At 48.4% G+C, this 26,049-nt stretch overlaps 1 protein-coding gene across 1 annotated transcript; it reads left to right on the plus strand.

Moving 5' to 3' along the window:
• The first annotated feature begins 6 nt into the window (after window positions 1-6).
• Window positions 7-9,332, plus strand: LOC129715674 (E3 ubiquitin-protein ligase TRIM39-like). The gene is made up of 5 exons (XM_055665533.1): window positions 7-659; window positions 757-922; window positions 2,068-2,090; window positions 2,188-2,297; window positions 8,751-9,332. Exons 1-5 carry the CDS (start codon window positions 376-378, stop codon window positions 9,308-9,310), a joined length of 1,143 nt encoding a protein of 380 aa, XP_055521508.1. The 5' UTR covers window positions 7-375; the 3' UTR covers window positions 9,311-9,332.
• Window positions 9,333-26,049: the final 16,717 nt, after the last annotated feature.

Here is a 26,049-nt window from a genome sequence, read left to right on the forward strand (position 1 = left end):
TTTGGTATTTATTGAAGACCACGTTACATTTCAGCTTTGGTTATTAGTCTCCCTTTCAATTTGAGACATTATTTCATCCCCACCCATTTAAATCTGCCGACAAACTTAAATTCCCTCTTATGACGTCATTCTCATGAACGTTCCTTGTGCTTTCCCCCATCATTCTACATCTCTGCGACAATATCCGCTTTCTCTCTGCATGTCAGAGGTCCATGTTCTCATGACTGCATTCCTTTTGATAATAATTGAAGACCAGTTACATTTCAGCTTTGAATATTGGTCTCTTTTTCGATTTGAGATATTATTTCATCCCCACCTATTTAAATCCACCAATAATATTAAATTCCCTCTCATCAATCCTGACATCCTCTACAGATGAAATCCCACGACCTGCCCAGTCTTTTCATTAAGTTCCATCCTCTCAGTTATGACGTCATTCTCATGAACATTCCTTGTGCTTTCCCCCATCGTTCTACATCTCTGCGGCAATATCCGCTTTTCTCTCTGCATGACATTGGCGATAAGAGTTGGGAAATGGGAATTATCAGAGGGTTGTGGAAATTTGGTGAAATTCCTGCTGTCGGGATGAGGACGGTCCATCTCAGTCAATTGAGATTTGTGTTTTATTTCTTTCAGGAGGAAGCTGGTCGCAAACATAGGTAGGACATTGTCTTGATGGAAACATTGTAAGTTTTTGTGGAACAACTCAAAACATTTCTAACGCTCAGTTTATAACCAGCTGCTCAATATTTCCAGGGTTCGTGATGAAGCCAAACCACTGTCGGTGGTAGATGAAGCCTTACCAATTGAAAAGTTTCATTGCCCTGCATCGTTCAACACGGCATTCAAAAAAATATCTGATGACCTCAAGTCCTACCTTGCACTACAGTTTGGTGAAGTGAAAGTGCACAGTCACAAAATGGTAGGTGACATTTCAGAAATAAATGCTGCATTTACCAGTAATTCGGAACTCAGTAAATGTTCCCTCTGTTCCAGCTGTTGTTGTTCAGAAACTAATTGTCCTCCCGCTGAATCTATGGGATCTCAGGACTGTCTGGCCGGAATGTAGAGAGGTGTTTGTATTATGTGGAGTTTAGAAAAATGACAGGTGATCCTATATCTGATCCCAAGGACCACGAATGGACAGAGGGCAGTGAATATCTGGGAGTCTCCAACCAAGAGACTCAGAGGTTTTACATGTGAGACGTATTTAAAGATACATTTTTGAACATTCGGGGATTGAAATCGAAAGGAACGGGGCAAAGAGGAGGACTTCAGTCCTGGGCTAGATTAGCCATGACTACATTGTGGGGATTAACATTGAAATTTAGAATGTGGCGCACACATCAGATTGATCATCTATATCCGGTTCCCATCAGCAGTGGGTGGTCACCTTGCGGGAATTTGCTCTGTTTGTTTTGTCCATCTTGTTTCACCATAGAATGACATCCCATTCTACACCATAGACAGGCCATTCGGCCCATCCTATCCAGTCAAGTTTTCTGCTCCACTCATCATCCCTCCCATCTACTCTCCACACCCGGTAACAATACCCCAAATCCCAGGAGCCCTAATGTGTTTATCCCGTTTGCACTTAAATTTATCTCTGCTGTTGGCTTCAGTCCCAACAGTGCAGTGAGGTCCATGTTGTCATGACTACATTCCAATTGGTATTTATTGAAGACCACGTTACATTTCAGCTTTGATTATTAGTCTCCCTTTCAATTTGAGACATTATTTCATCCCCACCCATTTAAATCTGCCGATAAACTTAAATTCCCTCTCATCAATCCTGACATCTTCTACAGATGAAATCCCACGACATGTCCAGTCTTTTCATTAAGTTCCATCCTCTCAGTTATGACGTCATTCTCATGAACATTCCTTGTGCTTTCCCCCATCGTTCTACATCTCTGCGTCAATCTTGATTTCTGTCTGCTTGACAGTGGCGATAAGAGTTGGGAAATGGGAATTATCAGAGGGTTGTAGAAATTTGGTGAAATTCCCGCTGTCGGGATGAGGACGGTCCATCTTAGTCAATTGAGATTTGTGTTTTATTTCTTTCAGGAGAAAGCTGTTCGCAAGCGAAGGTAGGACATTGTCTTGAGGAAAACATTGTAACTTTTGGTGGAACAGCTCAAAACATTTCTAATGCTCAGTTTATAACCAATTGTTAAATATTTCCAGGGTTCGTGATAAAGCCAAACCACTGTTGGTGGTAGATGATGCCTTGCCGATTGAAAAGTTTCATTGCCCTGTTTCATTCAACAAAGAAATATCTGATGACTTCAAGCAAGGTAAAGCTTGTACCTTTTCCATTATTCTTGTTTCTGACATCTTTAAGCCACACACCAGACACCTTATCATTCCCCAGCCTCGCACAGCCCAGTTTTAAACTCCCCAAAATCCATAAACACAACTGCCCCGGCAGACCCATTGTTTCTGCCTCCTCCTGTCCTGCTGAAATGATTGACACATACCTCGACTGCATCCTATTTCCCCCCCCCCCCCGATCTAATCCCTACCGACCTGTGTCCATGATACCTCACATGCCCTTCGTCCCTTTAATGACTGCTTTCAGAGCCCCCACCCCCTCATCTTTACCATGGATGTTCAGTCACTCTACACCTCCAACCCCCACCAGGAAGGACTTAAAGCCCCCTCCGTTTCTTCCTCGACCGCAGAACCATCCAATTTTCTTCTACTAACACTACTGGGCGGAGCTGGTTCTCACTCTTAATAACTTCTCCTTTGAATCCTCCAAGGCCCTATCCCCAAACTCTATCTCTATTACACTGATGACTACATTGGTGCTACCTCCTGCACTCATGCAGAACTCATGGACTTCATCAACTTCACCACCAATTTCCATCCTGCAATCAAATTTACTTGGACCATCAGCGACAGCTCCCTCCCCTTTCTTGATCTCACAGTCTCCATCACAGGAAATAGACTATCGCTAGACGTCTATTACAAATGGGGGTTCTCCTCTCCCATCATAGAGGAGGCCCACACTCTTGTCTCCTCAGTACCCTGCAGCTCTGCCCTTGCTCCCCCTCCCCCTAGTCACAACATAGACAGAGTCCCCCTTGTCCTTACCTTTCACCCGATCAGCCGCCGCATACAACACATAATCCTCCAAAATCTCCGCCACCTCCAACGGGATCCAACCACTAGCCACATTTTCCCATCTCCACCCCTTTCTACCTTCCACATAGACTATTCCCCCTGCAACTCCTTGGTTAACTCATCCCTTCCCCCCCTAAACCAAGTTCAAGTGAGGTTATTGTCATGTGTCCCTGTATAGGACAATGAAATTCTTGCTTTGCTTAAGCACACAGAAAATAGTAGGCATTTACTACAAAACAGATAAATGTGTCCATATACCATGATATAAATATATACACACATGAATAAATAAACTGATAAAGTGCAAATAACAGAAAGTGGTTATTAATAATCAGAGTTTTGTCCGAGCCAGGTTTAATAGCCTGATGGCTGTGGGGAAGTAGCTATTCCTGGACCTGGTTGTTGCGGTCTTCAGGCTCCTGTACCTTCTACCTGAAGGTAGCAGGGAGATGAGTGTGTGGCCAGGATGGTGTGGGTCTTTGATGATACTGCCAGCCTTTTTGAGGCAGCGACTGCGATAAATCCCCTCAATGGAAGGAAGGTCAGAGCCGATGATGGACTGGGCAGTGTTTACTACTTTTGTAGTCTTTTCCTCTCCAGGGCGCTCAAATTGCCAAACCAAGCCACGATGCAACCAGTCAGCCTGCTCTCTACTGTGCACCTGTAGAAGCTAGAGAGAGTCTTCCTTGACAAACCGACTCTCCGTAATCTTCTCAGGAAGTAGAGGCGCTGATGAGCTTTTTTGATAATTGCGTTAGTGTTCTCGCCCCCTCCCCAGCTATGTTCCCCTGCAACCGCAGAAGATGCAACACTGGTCCCTATACCGCCTCCCTCGATTCTGTCCAGGAACCCCAACAATCCTTTCAGGTTAGGCAGAGGTTCACTTGCACCTCATCTACTGTATCCATTGTTCAAGATGTGGACTCGTATACATTGATGAGACCAAACGCAGACTGGGCGATCGTTTCGCTGAACACCTTTGCTCAGTCTGCCTGAACCTACCTGATCTCTCGGTTGCTGAACACTTTAATTCTCCTTCCCATTCCCACACAGCCCTTTCTGTCCTAGGTCTCCTCCATTGTCAGAGTGAGGTTAAACGCAAATTGGAGGAACAGCATCTTATATTTCACTTGTGCAACTTACAGCCCAGTGGTATGAAATGTTGATTTCTCTAACTTCAGGTAGTCCGGCATTCCTCTCTCTCTCTCTATCCATTCCCCACCCAAGTCACACTAGTTTCTAATTTTCACCAAAGAAACAATTAAAATTGGCCTGTCTCCTATATCATCGTTATATTTTACATATCTTCCTTTCATTGTTCTTTATCTCTTTACATCATCGCCTATATCTCTTGTTTCCCTTATCCATAACCAGCCTGAAGAAGGGTCTCGAATCGAAACATTACCCATTCCTTCTCTCCAGAGATGCTGACTGTTGCATAGTTCCTACAGTTCTTTGAGTCTATCTTGAGTTTAAACCAGCATCTGCAGTTCATTCCTATTCATCTTTAAGCAATACATAGATGCAAAGATTAATTCTATTGTGAACTGAAGGGAAATTGGAGATTTGATTTACCACTAAACTCATCAGCTGGGAAGGATCATAAAGTCAGAGGTTTAGACTCTCCTGCCTTGCAAACAATACTGCTCCTATTCACCTGATTTGTGCACATTATATACATCTTATAAACATTTTTAAAAGCATTCTGATGGGCTCCAAAGAAAAATGTCCCTGCCTGTCCAACGTCTCCTTATAACCCAGCCCTTCAGACCTGATGAAATTATGGTAAATCCTTTTGCGCCCTCTCTAACTTGCTAACAACCTTATTGTGTCAAATGCTGTATTTAATATCCTGACCTATGAAAGCATGAGTGACAAACACATTCTTCACCACCCTGCAAGTCACTGTTGCATCTTCCATGGCACTGTGTACCTGCAACCTGAGATCTCTCAGTTCTATAAAGTTCCCCGTTTACTGTGTATGTCCTGCCCTGGTTTGTCTCAGCAAAGTGCATCACCTCACCTTCACATGAATAAATCCCACCTGCCGTACCTGAGCCCATTGGCCCAGTTCACAGGGATCCCATTTACTCTCAGATAACCTTCTTCACTCTCCACAATGTCACCAATTTTAGTTCCAACTGCAAACTGACTAACCGTGCAACCTACATACACAGCCGATCGTGTATATAAATAAGGAACAACAGTGGACTCTGTGGAAAAACATCCCTCTACCAACATCCTCTGTCTGCGACCTTCAGGTAAATGTTTATTCCATCGGCTAGTTCACCCCGGATTCCATGAGATCCAACCTTCCAGAGCTGCATCTCGTGCGGTGTGTGGAAGGGCAGTGAATATCTGGAATGTTGTGCCCAAGATGGTGGTGAAATGCTGAGTTATTGGATATGTGCAACTTGGCTACAAATATTTGATTGATCCAATATTTTAGATTATGGGGAACTCACACAGAAGAGGAATTGGCGGCAGCTTAGATCAGCCATGATCACATTGAATGGAGGGGCAAGCCTGAGGAGCAGATCCTAATCCTGCTCCTGTTTTCTTGTGTGCCTATGCTCCTGTGTACCAATAAATTGACAGACTTGACACAGAGGAAATGCAGCAAAGATTAACAATACGTGGTCCTGGGACAGTGAGTTTGCTGTGCGGGGTGAGATTGAGTATACTAAGCCTGTGTACTCGAGAATTCGGGTGGAAAGGAGGAGATCTCAGTGAAACACAAAGTTCTTACAGGGCTCAGTGGGCTGGATGCGGGGAGGGTGTTTCCCCTGTCTGAGGGGTCTGGAGAACGGGCACCCTCTCAGAATGTGGGCTGCACCATGTAGGACAGAGATAAGGAGACATTACTGCACGCAGAGACTGGGGAACCTTTGGAATGCCCTACACGGGTGGTGTGGAGACTCAGTCATTCAGTGCTCTTGGAACCGAGAGCCATGGTTGTACATTACAGAATCAGGCCCTTCGGCCCATCACGTCCATGACCACATTTTCCTCAGCTATACTAATTGATTTGCCCACATTACATCTCTATTCTTCTGCACCTCACCTATTTAAGTGCCTCAAATGTAGTGATTATATCTCACTCCACCACACCCTCTGCAACATGTTCCAGATATCACCCACTCTCAGTGTAAAGAAAACTTGCAACTCAGATCCACTTTAAAATTCCTTACTCTAAAGATAAATCTGCACTCTCTTGATTTGATATCCCTGCGTGCGATAGGATTTTGACAATGTACCCGATATCCTGCTGCAGACTTTGACAACCTTCCCAGCTATCCACAATTTTTGCTTCCTCCACAGACTTACTAATCACACCTCATGCATTCACATCCAAGCCATGAACATATAACATAAACAGCAAAGGTTGCAGCACCGATCTCTGCTGCACTCCACCAGTCACAGACCTCCAAGCAGAAAACTCGTCCTTCTACCGCTACCTTCTACCTCCAACCACCAAGCCAATTTTGGATCCATTTCACCAGCTCGCCTTGGATCCCACCTGCCTTCACTTTCTGGACCAGCCTTACATGCGCAACATCGTTAAGTCCCTCAGTGAAGTTCATATATTGGAGGGAGGGAGAGAGAAAATGGGGAATTACAGAACAGTTAGTCTAACATCGGTAGTGGGGAAACTGCTAGAGTCAGTTATTAAAGATGGCATAGCAGCACATTTGGAAAGTGGTGAAATCATTGGACAAAGTCAGCATGGATTTACGAAAGGTAAATCATGTCTGACGAATCTTATAGAATTTTTCGAGGATGTAACTAGTAGCGTGGATAGGGGAGAACCAGTGGATGTGGTGTATCTGGACTTCCAGAAGGCTTTCGACAAGGTCCCACATAAGAGATTAGTATACAAACTTAAAGCACAAGGCATTGGGGGTTCAGTATTGATGTGGATAGAGAACTGGCTGGCAAACAGGAAGCAAAGAGTAGGAGTAAACGGGTCCTTTTCACAATGGCAGGCAGTGACTAGTGGGGTACCCCAAGGCTCAGTACTGGGACCCCAGCTATTTACAATATATATTAATGATCTGGATGAGGGAATTGAAGGCAATATCTCCAAGTTTGCGGATGACACTAAGCTGGGGGGCAGTGTTAGCTGTGAGGAGGATGCTAGGAGACTGCAGGGTGACTTGGATAGGCTGGGTGAGGGGGCAAATGTTTGGCAGATGCAGTATAATGTGGATCAATGTGAGGTTATCCATTTTGGTGGCAAAAACAGGAAAGCAGACTATTATCTAAATGGTGGCCGATTGGGAAAGGGGGAGATGCAGCGAGACCTGGGTGTCACGGTACACCAGTCATTGAAGGTAGGCATGCAGGTGCAGCAGACAGTAAAGAAAGCGAATGGTATGTTAGCTTTCATTGCAAAAGGATTTGAGTATAGGAGCAGAGAGGTTCTACTGCAGTTGTACAGGGTCTTGGTGAGACCACACCTGGAGTATTGCGTACTGTTTTGGTCTCCAAATCTGAGGAAGGACATTATTGCCATAGAGGGAGTGCAGAGACGGTTCACCAGACTGATTCCTGGGATGTCAGGACTGTCTTATGAAGAAAGACTTAATAGACTTGGTTTATACTCTCTAGAATTTAGAAGATTCAGAGGGGATCTTATAGAAACTTACAAAATTCTTAAGAGGTTGGACAGGCTAGATGCAGGAAGATTGTTCCCGATGTTAGGGAAGTCCAGGACAAGGGGTCACAGCTTAAGGATGAAGGGGAAATCCTTTAAAACCGAGATGAGAAGAACTTTTTTCACGCAGAGAGTGGTGAATCTCTGGAACTCTCTGCCACAGAGGGTAGTTGAGGCCAGTTCATTGGCTATATTTAAGAGGGAGTTAGATGTGGCCCTTGTGGCTAAGGGGATCAGGGGGTATGGAGAGAAGGCAGGTACGGGATACTGAGTTGGATGATCAGCCATGATCATATTGAATGGCGGTGCAGGCTCGAAGGGCCGAATGGCCTACTCCTGCACCTAATTTCTATGTTTCTATGTTTCTATATTGGTTCACAATGAGATCAGTGTGCTCTTGGTTGTACACGCCCATCAAACCCACCCGTAAATTCCCTCTCTTTCAGCGATTACACAACCACAAGTCTCCACCCATCCTGTCTAACACCCGATCATTCAACCTCTGCTTCCTTCCATGGTCCAAACCACCCCTCCCTCTCTCTCACCCTCCACTCAATGAAACAGGGGCAGATAATCTGGCCCCTCGTGTCTCCCCCCATTCACTGTAATCATGATGACTCCACCCCACACCTCTACCTCCTCTTTAACAACCTCAAATTACCACTCACCTCAATATCCTCTTGCTCCGATCTGACTCCATATCTGAATAGCCCGCTTCATTTCTCCATCCCCACCGCAATCTCGCAATGCTCCTCACTCTCAGCACTCGTCCTCCCCGTCACCCTCCCCCACCTCACGAAATTCCCCTCTCCTTCCCTGGATAAAATCTCTGGGAACAATGTCTGTTGTCCACCGGATGTTGTTGGGGTGAAACCCGCGGGCAAGGTTTCAGGTGTCCGCCCGCCTGTGCCCGAGTCTCCCCCCGACCCCCGGGGACTCTCTGATTCTCGGCTTCTCCCCCCAGTCTCCGTCACCCTGGATGTGGAAACAGCGCATCCGCTGCTCGAGGTGTCTGAGGATCGGGAGAGGGTGAGATGTACCCGGACCTGGAGATGTCTCCCTGACACCGGGAAGAGGTTTGCAGACTGGGAGTGTGTGCTGGGATCGGAGGGATTCACATCGGGGAGACATTATTGGGAGGTGCAGGTGGCGGGGAGTCGGGGCTGGAGGCTGGGAGTCGCCGCAGAGTCTGTGGAGAGGAAGAGACTGGTCACACTGACCCCAGAGACTGGAGTCTGGAGCATCGGGCGGCGACAGGGTGACGTGTTTGATGCACTCACCTCCCCTCCATCCCCTCTCCCCGCCCGTCCCATCCCCGGGAGGCTGGGAGTTTATCTCAGTTACGAGTCCGGGACAGTTTCATTTTACGACGCGGACACCAAGTCCCATCTCTACACCTTCACTGGGAATAAATTCACGGAGAAACTTTATCCTTTCTTCGAGACTTGGGATGAAAACTGGCTGAGAATCTGCTCCGGTTCCGCTCCGGGTGTAAAAAATGTAAATGTGGGAAGAGTGAAATAAACAGCAACTGAAATCAGAGCTGTCTGTCGATCCGTTCATTTTTTAACGTGAACTCCCGTCCTGAGCTCCCGGCTCCCCCGGTCATAAACTCCCCCCGACTAACAACGTGACACAAGCGATGTTGGTGCGGAATTCAACAGCCGCGTAAAGGCGAGTTTGGGGATAGGTGGAGATAGAAGGGCCGAATAACATCGGAAGTGGTCAAGATCTTACTTTTGTTATAGATATAAACTAAAATGTATTTACAAGTAAGATCCGGCATAATATTTATAGTGGATAGATGGATAGAGGTGTTTTAGAAATTGGTATATATGAGGGAGATTGAATTGAGTTACGCGAAGTGCGTGTAGGATGGTGTTAGTGTGCGGAGATTGTTGGTCGGCGTAGACTTGGTGGACCGAGGGGCTCGTTTCCACTCTGTGTCGTCAAATTAAACAAATTGCGAGCAATTTCGCAAAGTGCAAAGTGAGTAACTCAGCTGGTTTCCCCCAAGAATGATACACAAAGCGTTGAGTTACTCCAGCACTTTGTATCCACAAGTACATCCACTTCCTCCCGAATGAGGAAGTTCAAACAGGCTGCCACCTGGCGTCACCTCGTCCGTTACTCAATTCTCCAACACATTGCACAACACCGTATCATGCAAACTATTTGTGCGTATCCTTCATTCATTGTTCTATATCTCTCTACATCACCGTCTATATCTCTCGTTTCCCTCTCCCCCCGACTCTCAGTCTGAAGAAGGATCTCCACCCGAAACGTCACCCACTCCTTCTCTCTCCAGAGATGCTGCCTGACCCGCTGAGTTACTCCAGCACTTTGTGTCTATCCCTCGAAACCTTTCCATGGTGAGGGGGGGGGTGGCTTGGGGGTGGGAAGGGAGGAGGGGGGGGGGGGTGGCTTGGGGGTGGGAAGGGAGGAGGGTGGGGAAGCGGAGAGGAGTGGGGGGCAAGAGAGGTGAGAAAGGAGGCGAGGGAGAAGAGGAGAGGTTTAGGGGAGGGGGACAAGATGGGATACATCGATAAATAGACAATAGGTGCAGGAGGAGGCCATTCGGCCCTTCGAGCCAGGACCGTCATTCAATGTGATCATGGCTGATCATCCACAATCAGTTCCCCGTTCCTGCCTTCTCCCCATATCCCTTGATTCCACCAGCACCAAGAGCTCTATCTGAGGCAGATAATTCCACAAATCGGTCACGGTGGTGCAGCGGTATAGTTGCTGCCTTACAGCGAATGCAGCGCCGGAGACCCGGGTTCGATCCCGACTACGGGCGCTGTCTGTACGGAGTTTGCACGTTCTCCCCGTGACCTGCGTGGGTTTTCTCCGAGATCTTCGGTTTCCTCCCACACTCCACAGACGTGCAGGTTGGTAGGTTAATTGGTTTGGTGAATGTACAAATTGTCCCTAGTGGGTGTAGGATGGTGTTAGTGTGCGGGGATCGCTGGTCGGTGTGGGCCGAAGGGTCTGTTTCCGTGCTGTATCTCTAGGCTAAACGATACTGCCTGTCCCACTGTCCGGCATTTTTGTGTGTGTATATGCGGTTTAAACCAGCATCTGCGGTTCCTTCCTGCATAATATGAATGTGTTGAACGCTGGGCGCTGGTGTGTACACGTGAATACTTCTGTGAATGAAGTTTTATTTTACAACGTGTTCTCTGCTCTCTGGGCTGACGTTGGCAACGTGCACTGAGACAGACTTCTCTTCATCCACCTTTTATTAAGAAAATGCAAAAACACACAGAAACAGCGGCCGCCTCTGTCGGTGGTGAATCTTCGCCGGTCCCAGGATCACGCGTGGTCGGGAGGGTGGGACGGTTCCCGCTGCCCAGCCCAACTTGGGGAGGGGGTGCTGGGAACTGGACCCAGTGGGCACCCCCCCACCCCCAACAATCCTCCCCGTGACCTGGGTAGGGGGGGTAGGGGAGCATCCAGGCGGCATCTCTGGGGAACATGGACAGGGCACAGAGTGCCGGAGTAAATCAGCGGGAGAGGCAGGTCTGAAGAAGTGTCTCGACCCGAAACGTCACCCATTCCTTCTCTCCAGAGATGCTGCCCATCCCGCTGAGTTACTCCAGCTTTTTGTGTATATCTTTGTGGAATATGGGTGGGAGATGGAGACAAAGTGCCGGAGTAATTCAGCGGGTTAGGCAGCATCTCTGGGGAACATGGAGAGGACAGAGAGTGCCGGAGTAACTCAGCGGATCAGGCAGCATCTCTGGGGAACATGAAGAGGACATTGAGTGCCGGAGTAACTTAGCGGGTCAGGCAACCTTAACGCGTGTCAAGGGTTATGGAGAGAAGGCAGGAAAATGGGATTAGGAGGCAGAGATCAGCCATGAGTATCAAGAGTATATTTAATTGTCATTTGGACCCCTGGAGGTCCAAATGAAATGCCGTTTCTACAGCCATACATTACACACAAATAGACCCCAGACACAACATAATTACATTTTACATAAACATCCATCACATAGCTGTGATGGAAGGCCAAATAAACTTCTCTCTCCACTGCACTCTCTCCCCCCCGATGTCAGAGTCAAAGTCAAAGCCCCCGGCTGGCGATGGCGATTGTCCCGCGGCCATTAAAGCCACGCCGTGTGGTGCGAGGTCGCACACCGGGTCTTGATGTTAGAGCCCCCGGTGTGCGCTCGCAAAGTCCCGCATTCCAAGCCGCGCGGGGCGGTGATGCTAAGCCCCGCTCCAGGAGCTCTTCGACCCCGCAACTCGGGCGGGAGAAGTCGCCGTTGCAGGAGCCCCGAAAAGCGGTCTCCCCCCAGGGAGCCGCGGCTCCCGGTGCCGCCGTCCACAGACCCGCAGCAGCAGCCTCCGAATCGACAGCAGCAGCAGCAGCAGCGGCAGCGGCAACGCTCCTCCACCGCTCCACCCGCTCCGGTCTCGGCCAGCTGCGCGACGGCAACGGTGAGTCGGCACCAGAGTCCCCGGCTTCTTCCTGTTGGAGGCCGCTCCGCGTTGCGGCCCCAACGACAGCTGAGACCCGACGAGAAAAGGTCGGGTCTCCAGTGCAGGGAGAGATTCAAAAGTCCCCCCCCCCCCCCCTCCCCCCCCCCCCCACCCCCCCCCCCCCCCCCCCCCCCCCACACACACACCCCAACATAAAATAACAAAAAACAAAACTATAAAACACAGACAAAAAATAATAAAAACGTGGACAGGCTGCAGAGGCCGCTGCTGACCAGAGTCGCGCCGCCTACCAGTTCCTGTCGCAGGTGGACTTTGAGTTGCTGCGTCACTGTGCGCGGGACCTGGGGGTGCTGGTGTGGGAGAATCCCACTGATTGATTGTTGGAGTGGACTCGATGGGCCGAATGGCCTAATTCTACTCCTATACCTTGTGAGCGTCTCTGAAGAGAAAGGAACAACTGACGGTTTGGGTCGAGACCCTTCTTCAGACTGAATGTGCGGGAGGGGGGTACAAAGCTTGGAGGGTTACTCCAGTCTGGGCGTTAGGGGGGCGGGGCGTGGGTGAGGGCAGGGATGGGGAGAGGGGAGGGGGCGGGAATGGGCGGAGATTCTCCGGGTGGTCAGTTGTGTTTCTGCCGCTTCCAGAAGCGTTTGAGGTCGGGGTGTCCGGTGGGGGTGACCACCATCAGCCGCTGGCGGGGATTCTCCCACACCGGCACCCCCAGGTCCCGCGCATAGTCACGCAGCAACTCAAAGTCCACCTGCGACAGGAACTGGTTGTACAGCAAACCTGTGGGGGAGAGAGGGGGAGGAGGAAGGGGGAGAGAGAAGTGGGTGGGGGGAAGTAAGGAGGGGTACAATGAGAAGGGGGAGATCACCCTGAACTACACCGTGAGACCTCGAGGCTGATTTCTGCCCGTCCCTTCTGTCCCCATCCCCATCTCCTCCCCACTCCCTCTCACCATCCGTCTCCCCTCACCCCCCTCCCGTCTCCCCTCCCCCACCTCCCACCCCCGTCTCCCCTCAGCCCATCTCCTCATCCCCCCTCCCCTCTCCCCATCCCGCTCTCTGCCCTCCCCGTCCCCTCTCTCCATCCCTCCCATCCCATTCCCCGCCCCCACCCTCCTGCCCCCCCCCCCCCCGCGCCCCCATCCTTGACCCCCCCCCCCCCCCGCTGTCCCCCCCCTCTCCCCCGTCCCCCCCCCCCCCAACCTCTCCCCGGTGCAACCACCACACGGTGAACTTGCCTTGGGTGAACTGTAGCCGGTCACGTTCGATTTCCCAGAGCCGCACCTGGTCGGTGATGGTGGGAGGCAGCACCGGGGTCTGTGGGAGACAAACACAGACTGGGTCAACGGGGAAACCACAGAGACCTCCGCCCACACTGCACAAGATCCTGGCCCCCTGTAGCACCGGCCGTGACCTGCAGGTGGTGGTGTTGCTCCACGGCTAGAGCCCACTGTCCCCTGCAGCACCGGCCGTGACCTGCAGGTGGTGGTGTTGCTCCACGGCCAGAGCCCATTGTTCCCTGTACCACCGGCCGTGACCTGCAGGTGGTGGTGTTGCTCCACGGCCAGAGCCCATTGTTCCCTGTACCACCGGCCGTGACCTGCAGGTGTTGGTGTCGCTCCACGGACAGAGCCTGAGAGAAGGTACACAAAAATGCTGGAGAAACTCAGCGGGTGCAGCAGCATCTATGGAGCGGAGGAAATAGGCAACGTTTCGGGCCGAAACCCTTCTTCAGACTGATAGGGGGGTGGCGGGGAGAAGGAAGGAAAAAGGAGGAGGAGGAGCCCGAGGGCTGAGGAAGGGGAGGGGACAGCAGGGGTTAACAAAATTGGGAGAATTCAATGTTCATGCCCGCAGGACGCAGACTCCCCAAGCGGAATATGAGGTGCTCCCTCTGGTCATGGAGGAGACCCAGGACAGAGAGGTCGGATTGGGAATGGGAGGGGGAGTTGAAGTGCTGAGCCACCGGGAGGTCAGGTAGGTTCTTGCAGACCGAGCGAAGGTGTTCGGCGAAACGATCGCCCAACCTCCGCTTAGTCTCACCGATGTAGATTAGCTGACATCTAGAGCAGTGGATGCAGTAGATGAGGTTGGAGGAGATGCAGGTGAACCTCTGTCGCACCTGGAACGACTGCTTGGGTCCTTGAATGGAGTCGAGGGGGGAGGTAAAGGGATAAGTGTTGCAGAACCTGAGAGAGCCCACTGTCCCTTGCAGCACCGACCGTGACCTGCAGGTGGTGGTGTCGCTCCACCGACAGAGCCTGACGGTCATATTGGATGTTCTCAGTCCAACATAGTCAAAGTCAAAGTAAACTTTATTGTCAATTCAATTATGCAACAGTAGTTACACAGAGGATCGAAATTACGTTTCCCCATACTCCAAATGTGCAAGTAATATTAAAAACACAGACAGTCAACATACCAATAAAAATAGACAATAGACATACATTATTTAAAATATTAAAATATTCACAGTATGCCAAAATGTAGCAAAAACGTTGAGGTATTTTTAAAAGGGTGCAACAATGAAAGGTGAGAAAAAGTGCAAATTTCGTACTGCAGACATTGAGCCAAAGTTATTTTCACAGTTTGTTGTCTTTGTTTGGGTACTGTTCATGGAATATTCTTAAGTGTGTTGAGTAGTCTGATGGCCTGAGGAAAAAAAAGCTGTTTTTGAATCTGGTGGTTTTGCTCCGCATGCTGTGGTAGCGCTTACCGGAAGGTAGGAGGGTGAACAGTTTGTGTGCTGGGTGGGTGGTGTCTTTGATGACATTGCTTGCTCTCTTGTGACAGCGAGATGGGTATAGGTCCTGGATTGCTGGTTGGGGTGATCTGGTGATCTTCTCCGCTGTCCTCACCACTCTCTGTAGGGCCTTCTGGTCAGCAGCAGAGCAACTGCCATACCAGACTGAGAGACTGCTGGTAAGAATGCTCTCAATGGCACCCCTGTAAAAAGTCGTGAGGGCAGAAGGGGGGAGGTCAGCTCTCCTCATCCGTCGAAGGAAGTGGAGGCGTTGCTGTGCCTTCTTGACTATGGAGATGGTGTTGGTGGACCATGTCTGATCATCTGTGATGTGCACTCCCAGGAAGTTGGTGCTTTTCACAGACTCCACTGCACTGCCATTGATGGTGAGTGGGGTGTGTGTTGTCTGTTTCTTCCTGAAGTCCACAGTTATTTATTTTGTTTTGTTGACATTGAGTTGAAGGTTATTGATATCACACCAGTTGATGAGTTGTTGAACCTCCTCTCGGTAGGCTGAAGTGTCATCTGCGAACTTGATGATGTGGTTCGAATTGTGTTTGGCACTACAGTCATGAGTCATCAGCGTGAACAACAGAGGGCTCAGCACACATCCCTGTGGGACCCCGGTGTTCATGATGGTGGTCTCTGATGAGTTTTTGCCAACTCTTACTGTCTGTGGTCTATCAGTGAGGAAGTCCAGTAACCAGTTGCATAGTGGGGTGCTGATGTCTATTTCGCCGAGTTTATTCACCAGATGTTGGGGGATGACTGTGTTGAATGTGGAGCTGAAGTCGATAAACAGCATCCGCACGTAACTGTTTTTGGTTTCCAGATGAGCCAGGCTTAGGTGGAATACTGTTGCTATGGTATAATCAGTGGAATGGTTGGGACGGTAAGCAAACTGGTATGGGTCAAGTGTAGACGGGAGACTGGATTTTATGGTGAAGGAGAAGCTTCCCTCACCCTCCACCGAGGAAACCAAGCCACCAGGAACTGCAGGCGCTGGACTCTGGAGCAAAAATCACAAAGTGCTGGAGTAACTCAGCGGGTCAAGTAACAGGTGACGCTTCATATAGCGCTGGAGTAACTCAGCGGGTCAGGCAGCATCTCTGGAGAGAAAGGACTACGCAGTTGCAGCATGGGACCCATACACAAATAAAAACATTTCTTCCATCGAAGTGTCCAAAGCCAGGCAGCTCGATTTGTTACCAACACCTACGAGAGAGAAGCGAGTGTCACAAAACTTCTGAATTCTCTGGGGTGGAAGGAACCCTCTCCAAGACAGACGTGAAGCTCACCGTTTGACCTGTTTTTACAAAATGTTAAATGGTCAGTTCGACATAGACTACAAGACCTACACCAAACCCAAACCAATTAGGAGCAGATGAGGGCATTCGATCCAATTTGTGATCCCAGCTACAAAGACCGATGTGTACAGCAATTCGTTCTTCCCCCGCACAATTAAAGCATGGAATAATCTCCACCCAACTATAGTTACCCAACCAGATGCAACTAAATTTAAAGTAGCTCTTTCTTCCCAATAATCCTTTCTGGCCTAAGCCCTCCCTTCACCACCTCCAGTTTAAATTCCATTTGGAATATTTTGTAGGATCAAGAAACCAAGAATAGGTGACGTTTCAGATCCTTCTTCAGACTGTAAGAAGGAACTGCAGATGCTGGTTTGTAAGAAGATGAAAGGTCTCGAACTGAAACGTCACCTCTCCACGTTCTCCAGAGATACTGTCTAACCCGCTGAGTTACTCCAGCACTCTGTGAAACGTTACCTACCCATGTTCTCCACAGATGCTGTCTGACCCGCTGAGTTACCCCAGCACTCTGAAACGTCACCTATCCTTGTTCTCCACAGATGCTGCCTGACCCGCAGAGTTACTCCAGCACTCTGTGTTTCCCCAGAGTCGGGGGAAACAGGGACAGGCCCTTCGGCCCATCTCGCCCTCGATGCCCCACTGCTGAATCCATTTGCTAGCAATAAGTAGAACTGCAGATGCTGGTTTACAAAAAAAATACACAGACACAGACACAGACACACACACACACACACACACACACACACACACACACACACACACACACACACACACACACACACACACACACACACACACACACACACACACACACACACACACACACACACACACACACACACACACACACACACACACACACACACACACACATACACACAGACACACACACACACACACACACACATACACACAGCCACACACACACACACACGCACGCACAAACATACACACACACACAGATCAGACACACACACACACACACACAAACTCTCACACACACACACACACACACACACATGGATCACACACACACACACACACAGACAGACACACACGCACACACACACACACACACACACACACACACACACACACACACACACACACACACACACACACACACACACACACACACACACACACACACACACACACACACACACACACACACACACACGCACGCACACAGAGACTCACACACACACACACACACACACACACACAGACACACACACACACACACACACACACACACACACACACACAGACACACACAGACACACACACACACACACACACACACACACACACACACACACACACACACACACACACACACACACACACACACACACACACACACACACACACACACACACACACACACACACACACACACACACACACACACACACACACACACACACACACACACACATTAACAGCACAATGTATTGCTCAAGTTAGACAACCAGGTAGCTCTTGCGGTCTCTCCTGTTCGTTTCTCTCGTCATGCCGGATTGTGTCTCAGTCACCGCCGCTGCTCCCACGTCGATGCCGGCCTCCAGCATCGCAATCTGTTCATTCTCTCTGCCCCAGATTCACCATCCCCACGGGCATATCGGCCGATTCCGCATCGACTTTTAGCAACGGGTGGGGACCCTGCGCCGCGCAAGCATTTAGACAGCTCGGAGGTTGACACAAATGCTGGAGAAACTCAGCGGGTGGGGCAGCATGAAGAATGGTCTCGACCCGAAACGTTACCTATTCCTTCGCTTCATAGATGCTGCTCACCCGCTGAGTTTCTCCAGCATTTTTGTCTACCTTCGATTTTTCCAGCATCTGCAGTTCTTTCTTAAACATTTAAACAGCCCGGAATCAGTTGAAAGCGACACTGCAGCGAACTGAACTGAACTGAACATGCATGAAATTTGTGCTAACATTCTTGACGTGCTGCATATTTTTAAACCATATTCTGCTATTTTGAAGTTCTACAAGTATGTGATTTGTTTAATGTAATCATTTATAATGCTTGAGTCATCGTTGTTGATGTCCAGAATTCACTGGGACACAAGAGTCTGCAGATGCGGCACATGCATAAGGTGGAATAGTGGAGAGATCCTCAATACAGGAGCGAGAAGTGAACTTCTGGTAGAATTTAATTGATCAAGAAGCATTTGTGGAAGCTATGAGCGGATCCTCTTTGAGGGTAAAGACCCCCTAAACATGACGAATTAATACATTAACAGATCAACCACCTTTTGTTGAATTTGGATAATTCGCACAACCAGTAAAATGCACAATAACCTAATAGATAAGATTTGTTTATTCGAATTTGGTGCCAAGTGTTTTCAGTGTTCAAATGAAATAAACCCCAAACTGCATGGACTTTAGAGCTTGGTTTAATAATCTGGTAGAGTGAAAAGCTTTAGTTGCGTGTACTCCAGTCAGCGTAAAGACAATGCATGATTACAATCGATCCATTACAGTGTATCACAATCATAATCATAAGCAAGGCCGCCAGCTCCATGATGTTAGGCCGCAGAGGGACCGGAGATATGATCCGGAAAACAATTGCATCTCCGACAAGGTAAGAGATTGAAAATACGTTTTCCCCGACCCATCCCCCACCCCCCACATAAAACACACCAGAGAAGATTCACCCACAATTTTGAAACACGCTGAAAATAACAAAAAAAAGATGAAAAGACAGACAGGCGTGTGATGCACACGTGTGATGCAGATCCACCAATGAGGTAGATAGTAGTTCAGCTCTCTGGTTGTGGGAGGATGATTCAGTTGCCTGAGAACAGCTGGGAAGAAACTGTCCCTGAATCTGGAGGTGTGCATCTTACTAGTGTCTTGTACAGTTGTATCAAATCCTGTACTTCATACCCTCACGGATCCAGCAAATGTGCCAAACGCCTTCGTCACCACCCTGCCCATCCCTGGTGCAATTGTCATGGAGCTGTGTGTCTGCATTCCAATGTCTCTCTAGTCTGCTAAAAATAACACAGGGCGTGACGTTTTAATGTGTATAATGTGCCCTGACCTGCTTTTCCAACTTGCATCACATTTGTCCGAGTTAGATAAATCAGCCTTTAGTCCACACATTGGCCCAGTTCATACAAATCTTGTTCCATCCCAGATAAATGGATTGCCTCCCAAAATGTCACCATAGAAATGTAGAAACATAAACATTAGGTGCAGGAGTAGGCCATTCTGCCCATATTAACCGCTGATAATCCGAATTCAGTACCCTGTTCCTGCTTTCTCCTCATATCCCTTGATTCCGTTAACCTTAAGAGCTATATCTAACTCTCTCTTGAATACACCCCGTGAATTAGGCTTAAGTGGCAGAGAATTCCACAGATTCACAACCCTCCGGGTGAAAACGTTCTCCGTCATCTCAGTCCTATATGACCTACCCCTTATTCTTAAACTGTGACCCCTGTTTCTGGATTCCCCCAACACTGGTAACATTTTTCCTGCATCCAGCCTGTACAATCGGCAAAGAATTGTATATGTCTCCATAAGATCCCATCTCATCCTTCTAATATGTCAGTGAATATCAGCGCAGTCATTCCATTCTCGATCTCCTGTACACTAACACTATCCTACATACTAGGGACAGTTTTTTTTAAATAGCCTCATCGCAAACTGACTAACCATTAGAACGGGTTGTTTAAGAACGAACTGCAGATGCTGGAAAAATCGGTAAACATGCTGGAGAAACTCAGCGGGTGAGACAGCATCTACCTTCCTCCCATAGATGCTGCCCCACCCGCTGAGTTTGTCCAGCATTTTTATCAACCATTAGAAAGGGATACTGATTGTGGATGATCAGCCATGATCACATTGAATGGTCGTGTTGGAAAAAAGGGCCGAATGGCCTAATCCTGCACATATTTTCTATGTATCTATGTAACCATGCCACCTACATACACATCCAAATCGATTACATTAACAAATGGTCGACAGTTGAGCCAGCACCGAGCCCTGCGGCAAACCATCTGCTTCTGTTTCCATTCTGAGGAGCAACCCTCTACCATCGCCCTCGGAATCCGACCATCAGGCGAATTTTGTATCCCAGTGGCTTGTTTAAAGTGTGAATACGTGCACCTCCAGATTCAGGAACTGTTTCTTCCCAGCTGTCATCGGGCAACTGAATCATCCTCCCAAACCAGAGAGCGGTGCTGAACCTCAATCTATCTCAATGGTGAGCCTCGGCCTCTCCTTGTTCAAACATTAACCTTGCACTAAATTTTACTCCCTTATCACGTGTCTATACACTGTAATGGCTTGATTGTAATCATGCATTGTCTTTCCGCTGACTGGATTGTACGCAAAAATGCTTTTCACTGTACCTCGATACACGTGACAATAATCAAAACTCCCCTGAACAAAACTAAACGATTTCGTCCTATGTAGATTATTGCATAATATGTGAAGGGGACACAGATTAATAGTTGAAAGATGGAGGAATTGATGTGTAAAGGGAACTCACACTGAACAGAAATAGGTGCGAGTTTACATCAGTCAATAGACAACAGACAATAGACAATAGGTGCAGCAGTAGGCCATTCGGCCCTTCAAGCCAGCACTGTCATTCAATGTGATCATAGCAGATCATCCACAATAAGTACACCGTTCCTGCCTTCGCTCCATATCCCTTGACTCCGCTATCTTTAAGCGCTCTATCCAACTCTCTCTTTAATTAATTCAGAGAATTGGCCTCCACTGCTTTCTGAGGCAGAGAATTCCACAGATTCTCAATTCTCTCTTGTGTGAGAAAGTTTCCCCTCGTCTCATTTTAAATGGCTCAGCCCTTATTCGTAAACTGTGGTACCTGGTTCTGGACTCCCCCAACCTCGTGGACATATTTCCTGCCTCTCTTTCACCGCTTTAACGCTTCATCTCCCTCACTGCCAATGTCCAACCAGCTCCCACTTTACTCTGTTCGTGCCCCGACTCTCCCCTCCGCTTTCTCGCCGTGTCTGTCACCGTTTCAGGGGAAACATGAGTGAAACATAGAAACATAGAAAATAGGTGCAGGAGTAGAGGCCATTCGGCCCTTCGAGCCTTCACAGCCATTCGATATAATAATAATATATCTTATTTATATAGCACATTTTTAGTCAACTTGCATTGACTCCAAAGTGTTTCACATAATCACATTACATTTACACACACGTAAAGGTGGGTGAAGTGTCTTGCCCCAAGGACACAACGACAGTATGCACTCCAAGCGGGATTCGAACCGGCTACCTTCCGGTCGCCAGCCGAACACGTAGCCCATTGCGCCATCTGCCGTCATGGCTGATCATCCAACTCAGTATCCCATCCCTGCCTTCTCTCCATACCCCCTGATCCCTTTAGCCACAAGGGCCACCTCTAATTCACTCTAAAATATAGCCAATGAACTGGCCTCAACTACCTTCTGTGGCAGAGAATTCCACAGATTCACCATTCTCTGTGTAAAATATGATTTTCTCATATCGGTCCTAAAAGACTTCCCTCTTATCCTTAAACTGTGACCCCTAGTTCTGGACTTCCCCAACATCGGGAATAATCTTCCTGCATCTACCCTGCCCAACCCATTAAGAATTTTGTAAGTTTCTATAAGATCCCCTCTCAATCTTCTAAATTCTGGCGAGTACAATCCGAGTCTAACCAGTCTTTCTTCATAAGAAAGTACTGTTATCCCAGGAATCAGTCTGGTGATCCTTCTCTGTACTCCCTCTATTTCCGACTCTGGACTTAACTGGACTTGTACCTTGTCCTTTTACCACCTGGACGCCCGCAGCAACGGCTGCGGAGGGTTGAGGACCCGACCACGGGGGAATATTGAGGAGGACTGGTCGAATTGTGTGCCTTCCACCACAGTGATGAATGTTGTGCTGGATGTTTATGTTAAACCTTTATTGTGTTTATGTGTGTGTTCTTTATAATTATACCGCTGCTGACATATTCATTTCACTTGCACTTATGTGCAATGTGACATATAAACCGTATTGTATTGTATTGTATTGTTGGCAAGAATGTCTTTCCTCAGATTAGGAGACCAAAACTGTACGCATCCTTTATAAGCGCGCGGATGCGGCTACTTCGTCTATCCAGTACCCCCGTTTGCTAATCGGAAATGTAATATTCCCTCCAAGATCGAGTGCATACAGCAACACCCTGCTTACATTTACTCAATGTCCTCGCATATCATTTAGGAGACCTCAAAGTCTTTTTATTGACGTAAATCTCTTTAAAGTGCAGCCACGAACTACAACGGGAATGCAGCCGTCAACCTGCAGTCAGGAACATTCACAGACAGAGTTTAAAAGAAAGCTGTACCGTCCCCACCGATTTGGGTTTATTTCAATTGGAGTATTAGAAGCATCAAGCACATCATTCGAATAAACACAATCTTTCTATTCGGTTCTTATGAATGTTACTGGTTGTACAAATTATCCAACTTTAACAACAGGGTATTAAATTTATCGGTTGTATTAATCTACTGACCTACAATATTGTAAGTGGGTTTGATTTCAATGAACCAAACCCTTTTACATATTTTCCTCTCTGATTATCTGCCTCTGTTCCTTCCCTTATTTCACCCAATAGAAGAGAGATCGAGCAACTGTCCATGTGGTGCCAGCACAATAACCTGGTCCTCAACACCAGCAAAACCAAGGAACTGATTGTAGACTTTGGGAGGAGTAGGATGGGGAGGAAGCACCGGGGTCTGTGGGAGACCATTGGCGTAGGGCATCCGCCTTGGCCTACGCGATCTCACGGTTAATCATATATAACATATAACCATATAACAATCACAGCATGGAAACAGGCCATCTCGGCCCTACAAGTCCGTGCCGAACAACGTTTTTCCCTTAGTCCCACCTGCCTGCACTCATACCATAACCCTCCATTCCCTTCTCATCCATATGCCTATCCAATTTATTTTTAAATGATACCAATGAACCGGCCTCCACCACTTCCACTGGAAGCTCAGTCCACACCGCTACCACTCTCTGAGTAAAGAAGTTCCCCTCATATTACCCCTAAACTTCTGTCCCTTAATTCTGAAGTCATGTCCTCTTGTTTGAATCTTCCCTACTCTCAGTGGGAAAAGCTTGGCCACATCAACTCTGTCTATCCCTCTCATCATTTTAAAGACCTCTATCAAGTCCCCCCTTAACCTTCTGCGCTCCAGAGAATAAAGACCTAACTTATTGTTACAAATTGTTACAAACGTTTTTACTCCCCTTCCCATTCCCATACTGACATTTCTGCCCTGGGCCTCCTCCACTGTCACAGTGAGGCCACATGCAATATTTTCACACAGAAGGTCGTGGGGAAATGGAACAAGCTGCCAGTGGAGGTCAGTGAGGCTGGACAACAACGTGTGGACGGGCTTTAGGACCCGGGGGAGCCCGGAGCTGTGGACCCGCCGCCGCGGCTGCTGAACCCGGGTTCAATGGGGTATCGGGCGCGAAACGGCGGCGGATCTATCAATGAAAGGGGCGGGGCCCGGCTGAGGGGAGGCGGAGCTCAGCCCCGTCAATCACAGCCCTGACCAGAAAGTGGATGTCATTTGTAACCAGCTTCGGGTAAATTTCATTCCCTTAAACGAAATACACCGTGTTTCCTATCGTGAATTGTTCATTATATTAGGCTGCACAATAATATTCGTTCTATAGCAAACACTGTTATTTTATTTAACAGTCTCACGTGCAAACTTGAATTCAACTCAATGATTCAATTATACTCTATTGTCACATGTATCAAGGGACAGTGAAATTCGTTGTTTTTGCTTGTAATCCGGTAAAATACAGACCTCACCCAGGCAGTACAGAGCGAGTCGCCACGTTTCAGGCGCCGACAAAGTTGCGAAAATTTCAGTGAATTCAGCGTTATTTTCCTCTCTTGGATTATTTTGTCCAATTTAATTCCCTGCTCCCATTTACACATCCTCAATAAGACCTATACTGTCCTCGTCCGATCAACATCAACATCAATTCATTCACTCTGGTACAGCGGACTCGTAATTCTTCAAAGGTTGAGACATGCCAAACTTCCTCGGTCTTCTGAGGAAGTAGAGGCGTTTAGATGTAAAGGAGGCCACATCGAGAGAACCGAGTGCCATAGACGAGGATAGAGGAGATGCAAGTGAATCTCTGCCTCCCATGAAAGGGCTGTTTGTGTTCCTGAATGGTGGTGAGGGTCGAGGTGTAGGAACAGTGGCGCCTCCCCTGGTGGGTTGTAGGGGAAAGCGCCTGGGGGTGGGATGATGGGGTGAAAGATGAAGACCAGGGATCTCTACGCTTATTCTCTCTGGAGGGGAGGAAGGTGAGATCTGATGTGCAGATAGTGGTGGACATACAAGCGAGGACACCATCAATTGCAGTAGAGTTGAAGCCCTGTTTCCTGAAGAAAGAGGACACCTCCGATGTCTTGGAGTAGAAGACCTCTCACTGCTCCCCCTCTGTGATCCTGAACCACTCTGAGAAAGGTCTCGACCTGAAACGTCATCCATTCATTCTCTCCAGAGATGCTGCCTGTCCCACTGGGTTACTCCAGCTTTTTGTGTCTATCCTCGGTTTAAACCAGCATCTGCATTTCCTTCCTACACACCTCATCTAGAGCAATGATGTGGCAGAGATGGAGGAACTGAGAGAAGGGGATGGCATCCTCACAGGAGGCTGGGCTGGAGGAGGCACAGACTGAGTAGCTGTTGGAGTTTGTGTTGAAAGTCCCGATGTCCAAGGTAAAATGGAGCCCACAATGATCAATTGATGACTGTGGAAGAGATGATAATTATGGAACACGAATAGTAAAACTAGCGGGACGCCTATGGTCGGTAGGGGGAGAAGGAGGGAGAGGGAATGAAAGGGTTACTTGAATTTAGAGAAATCAATATGAATACCGCTGGGTTGCAAGCTGCCCAAGCGAAATATGAGGTGTTGTTCCTCACCACAAACCTGTGTCCTCTAGTTCTCGACTCCACTACTCCGGGTAAAAGACTGTGCATTCACCCTATCCATTCACCTCTTGATCCCATGCACTTCAGCCTCCGGCGCTCCAATTAATAAATCCTTCCCTGCCCAACCTCTCCCTTTCGCTCTGGCCCTCAAATCCTGGCACCATCTTCGTGAATCTACTCTGCAGTTTTTCCCAGCTCTTTATCCTGCCTTATATTGTCCCAAGCGCTACTCTCCGCTTTCATCTATATTCAGGACAGTTTAATGTGTAACTGACCCCTTCCCTGCGGTCGAGAGCGGGGGAAGAACCCTCCATAGTTTCCGCGGGTGGATTTGTCTCCTTCCTTTAAAATGGTCGTAACGATGGTGACCCTCGGGTCCTGTGGCCGGCGCTCCTCTTCCCAGAGGAAGGCAGACATTGATGGTGAAATTCACCAGCGGCTTCAGTGCACCTGCACAACCTTTGGCCGTCTGAGGAGAAGAGTGTTTGAAGATCAGGACACAATTCGCAAGTCCTCGATCATTTTGTCACACACTTTCTGTCTTTCATCTCTGGACTTTGTCCACCCGTCTGCCGATCAACTCCCCCCTCTCCCCCTCAACTGTGTCAACCTATTACCAGCCAGGCTTTGTCCTGCCCCTTCCTTCCATCGTTCTTCCATCTCCCACCCACCGCCCGTACAATCAGTCTGAAGAAGGGTCCAGACCCGAAACATCACCTGTCCATGTTCTCCAGAGGTGCTACTTGACCAGCAGAGTT

This window comes from Leucoraja erinacea, unplaced genomic scaffold (genome assembly GCF_028641065.1).
Source record: "Leucoraja erinacea ecotype New England unplaced genomic scaffold, Leri_hhj_1 Leri_1314S, whole genome shotgun sequence".
Lineage (NCBI taxonomy): Eukaryota > Metazoa > Chordata > Chondrichthyes > Rajiformes > Rajidae > Leucoraja > Leucoraja erinaceus.

What these genes read in the sequence shown, in the direction of transcription:
- LOC129715674 (XM_055665533.1), top strand. Translation starts at nt 376, where the DNA reads ATGAAATCCCACGACCTGCCCAGTCTTTTCATTAAGTTCCATCCTCTC. An exon ending in GAAGCTGGTCGCAAACATAG is followed by an intron (nt 660 to 756) that starts GTAGGACATTGT and finishes CAATATTTCCAG; the next exon opens with GGTTCGTGATGAAGCCAAAC. An exon ending in ATCTGATGACTTCAAGCAAG is followed by an intron (nt 2,298 to 8,750) that starts GTAAAGCTTGTA and finishes TTCTCCCCCCAG; the next exon opens with TCTCCGTCACCCTGGATGTG.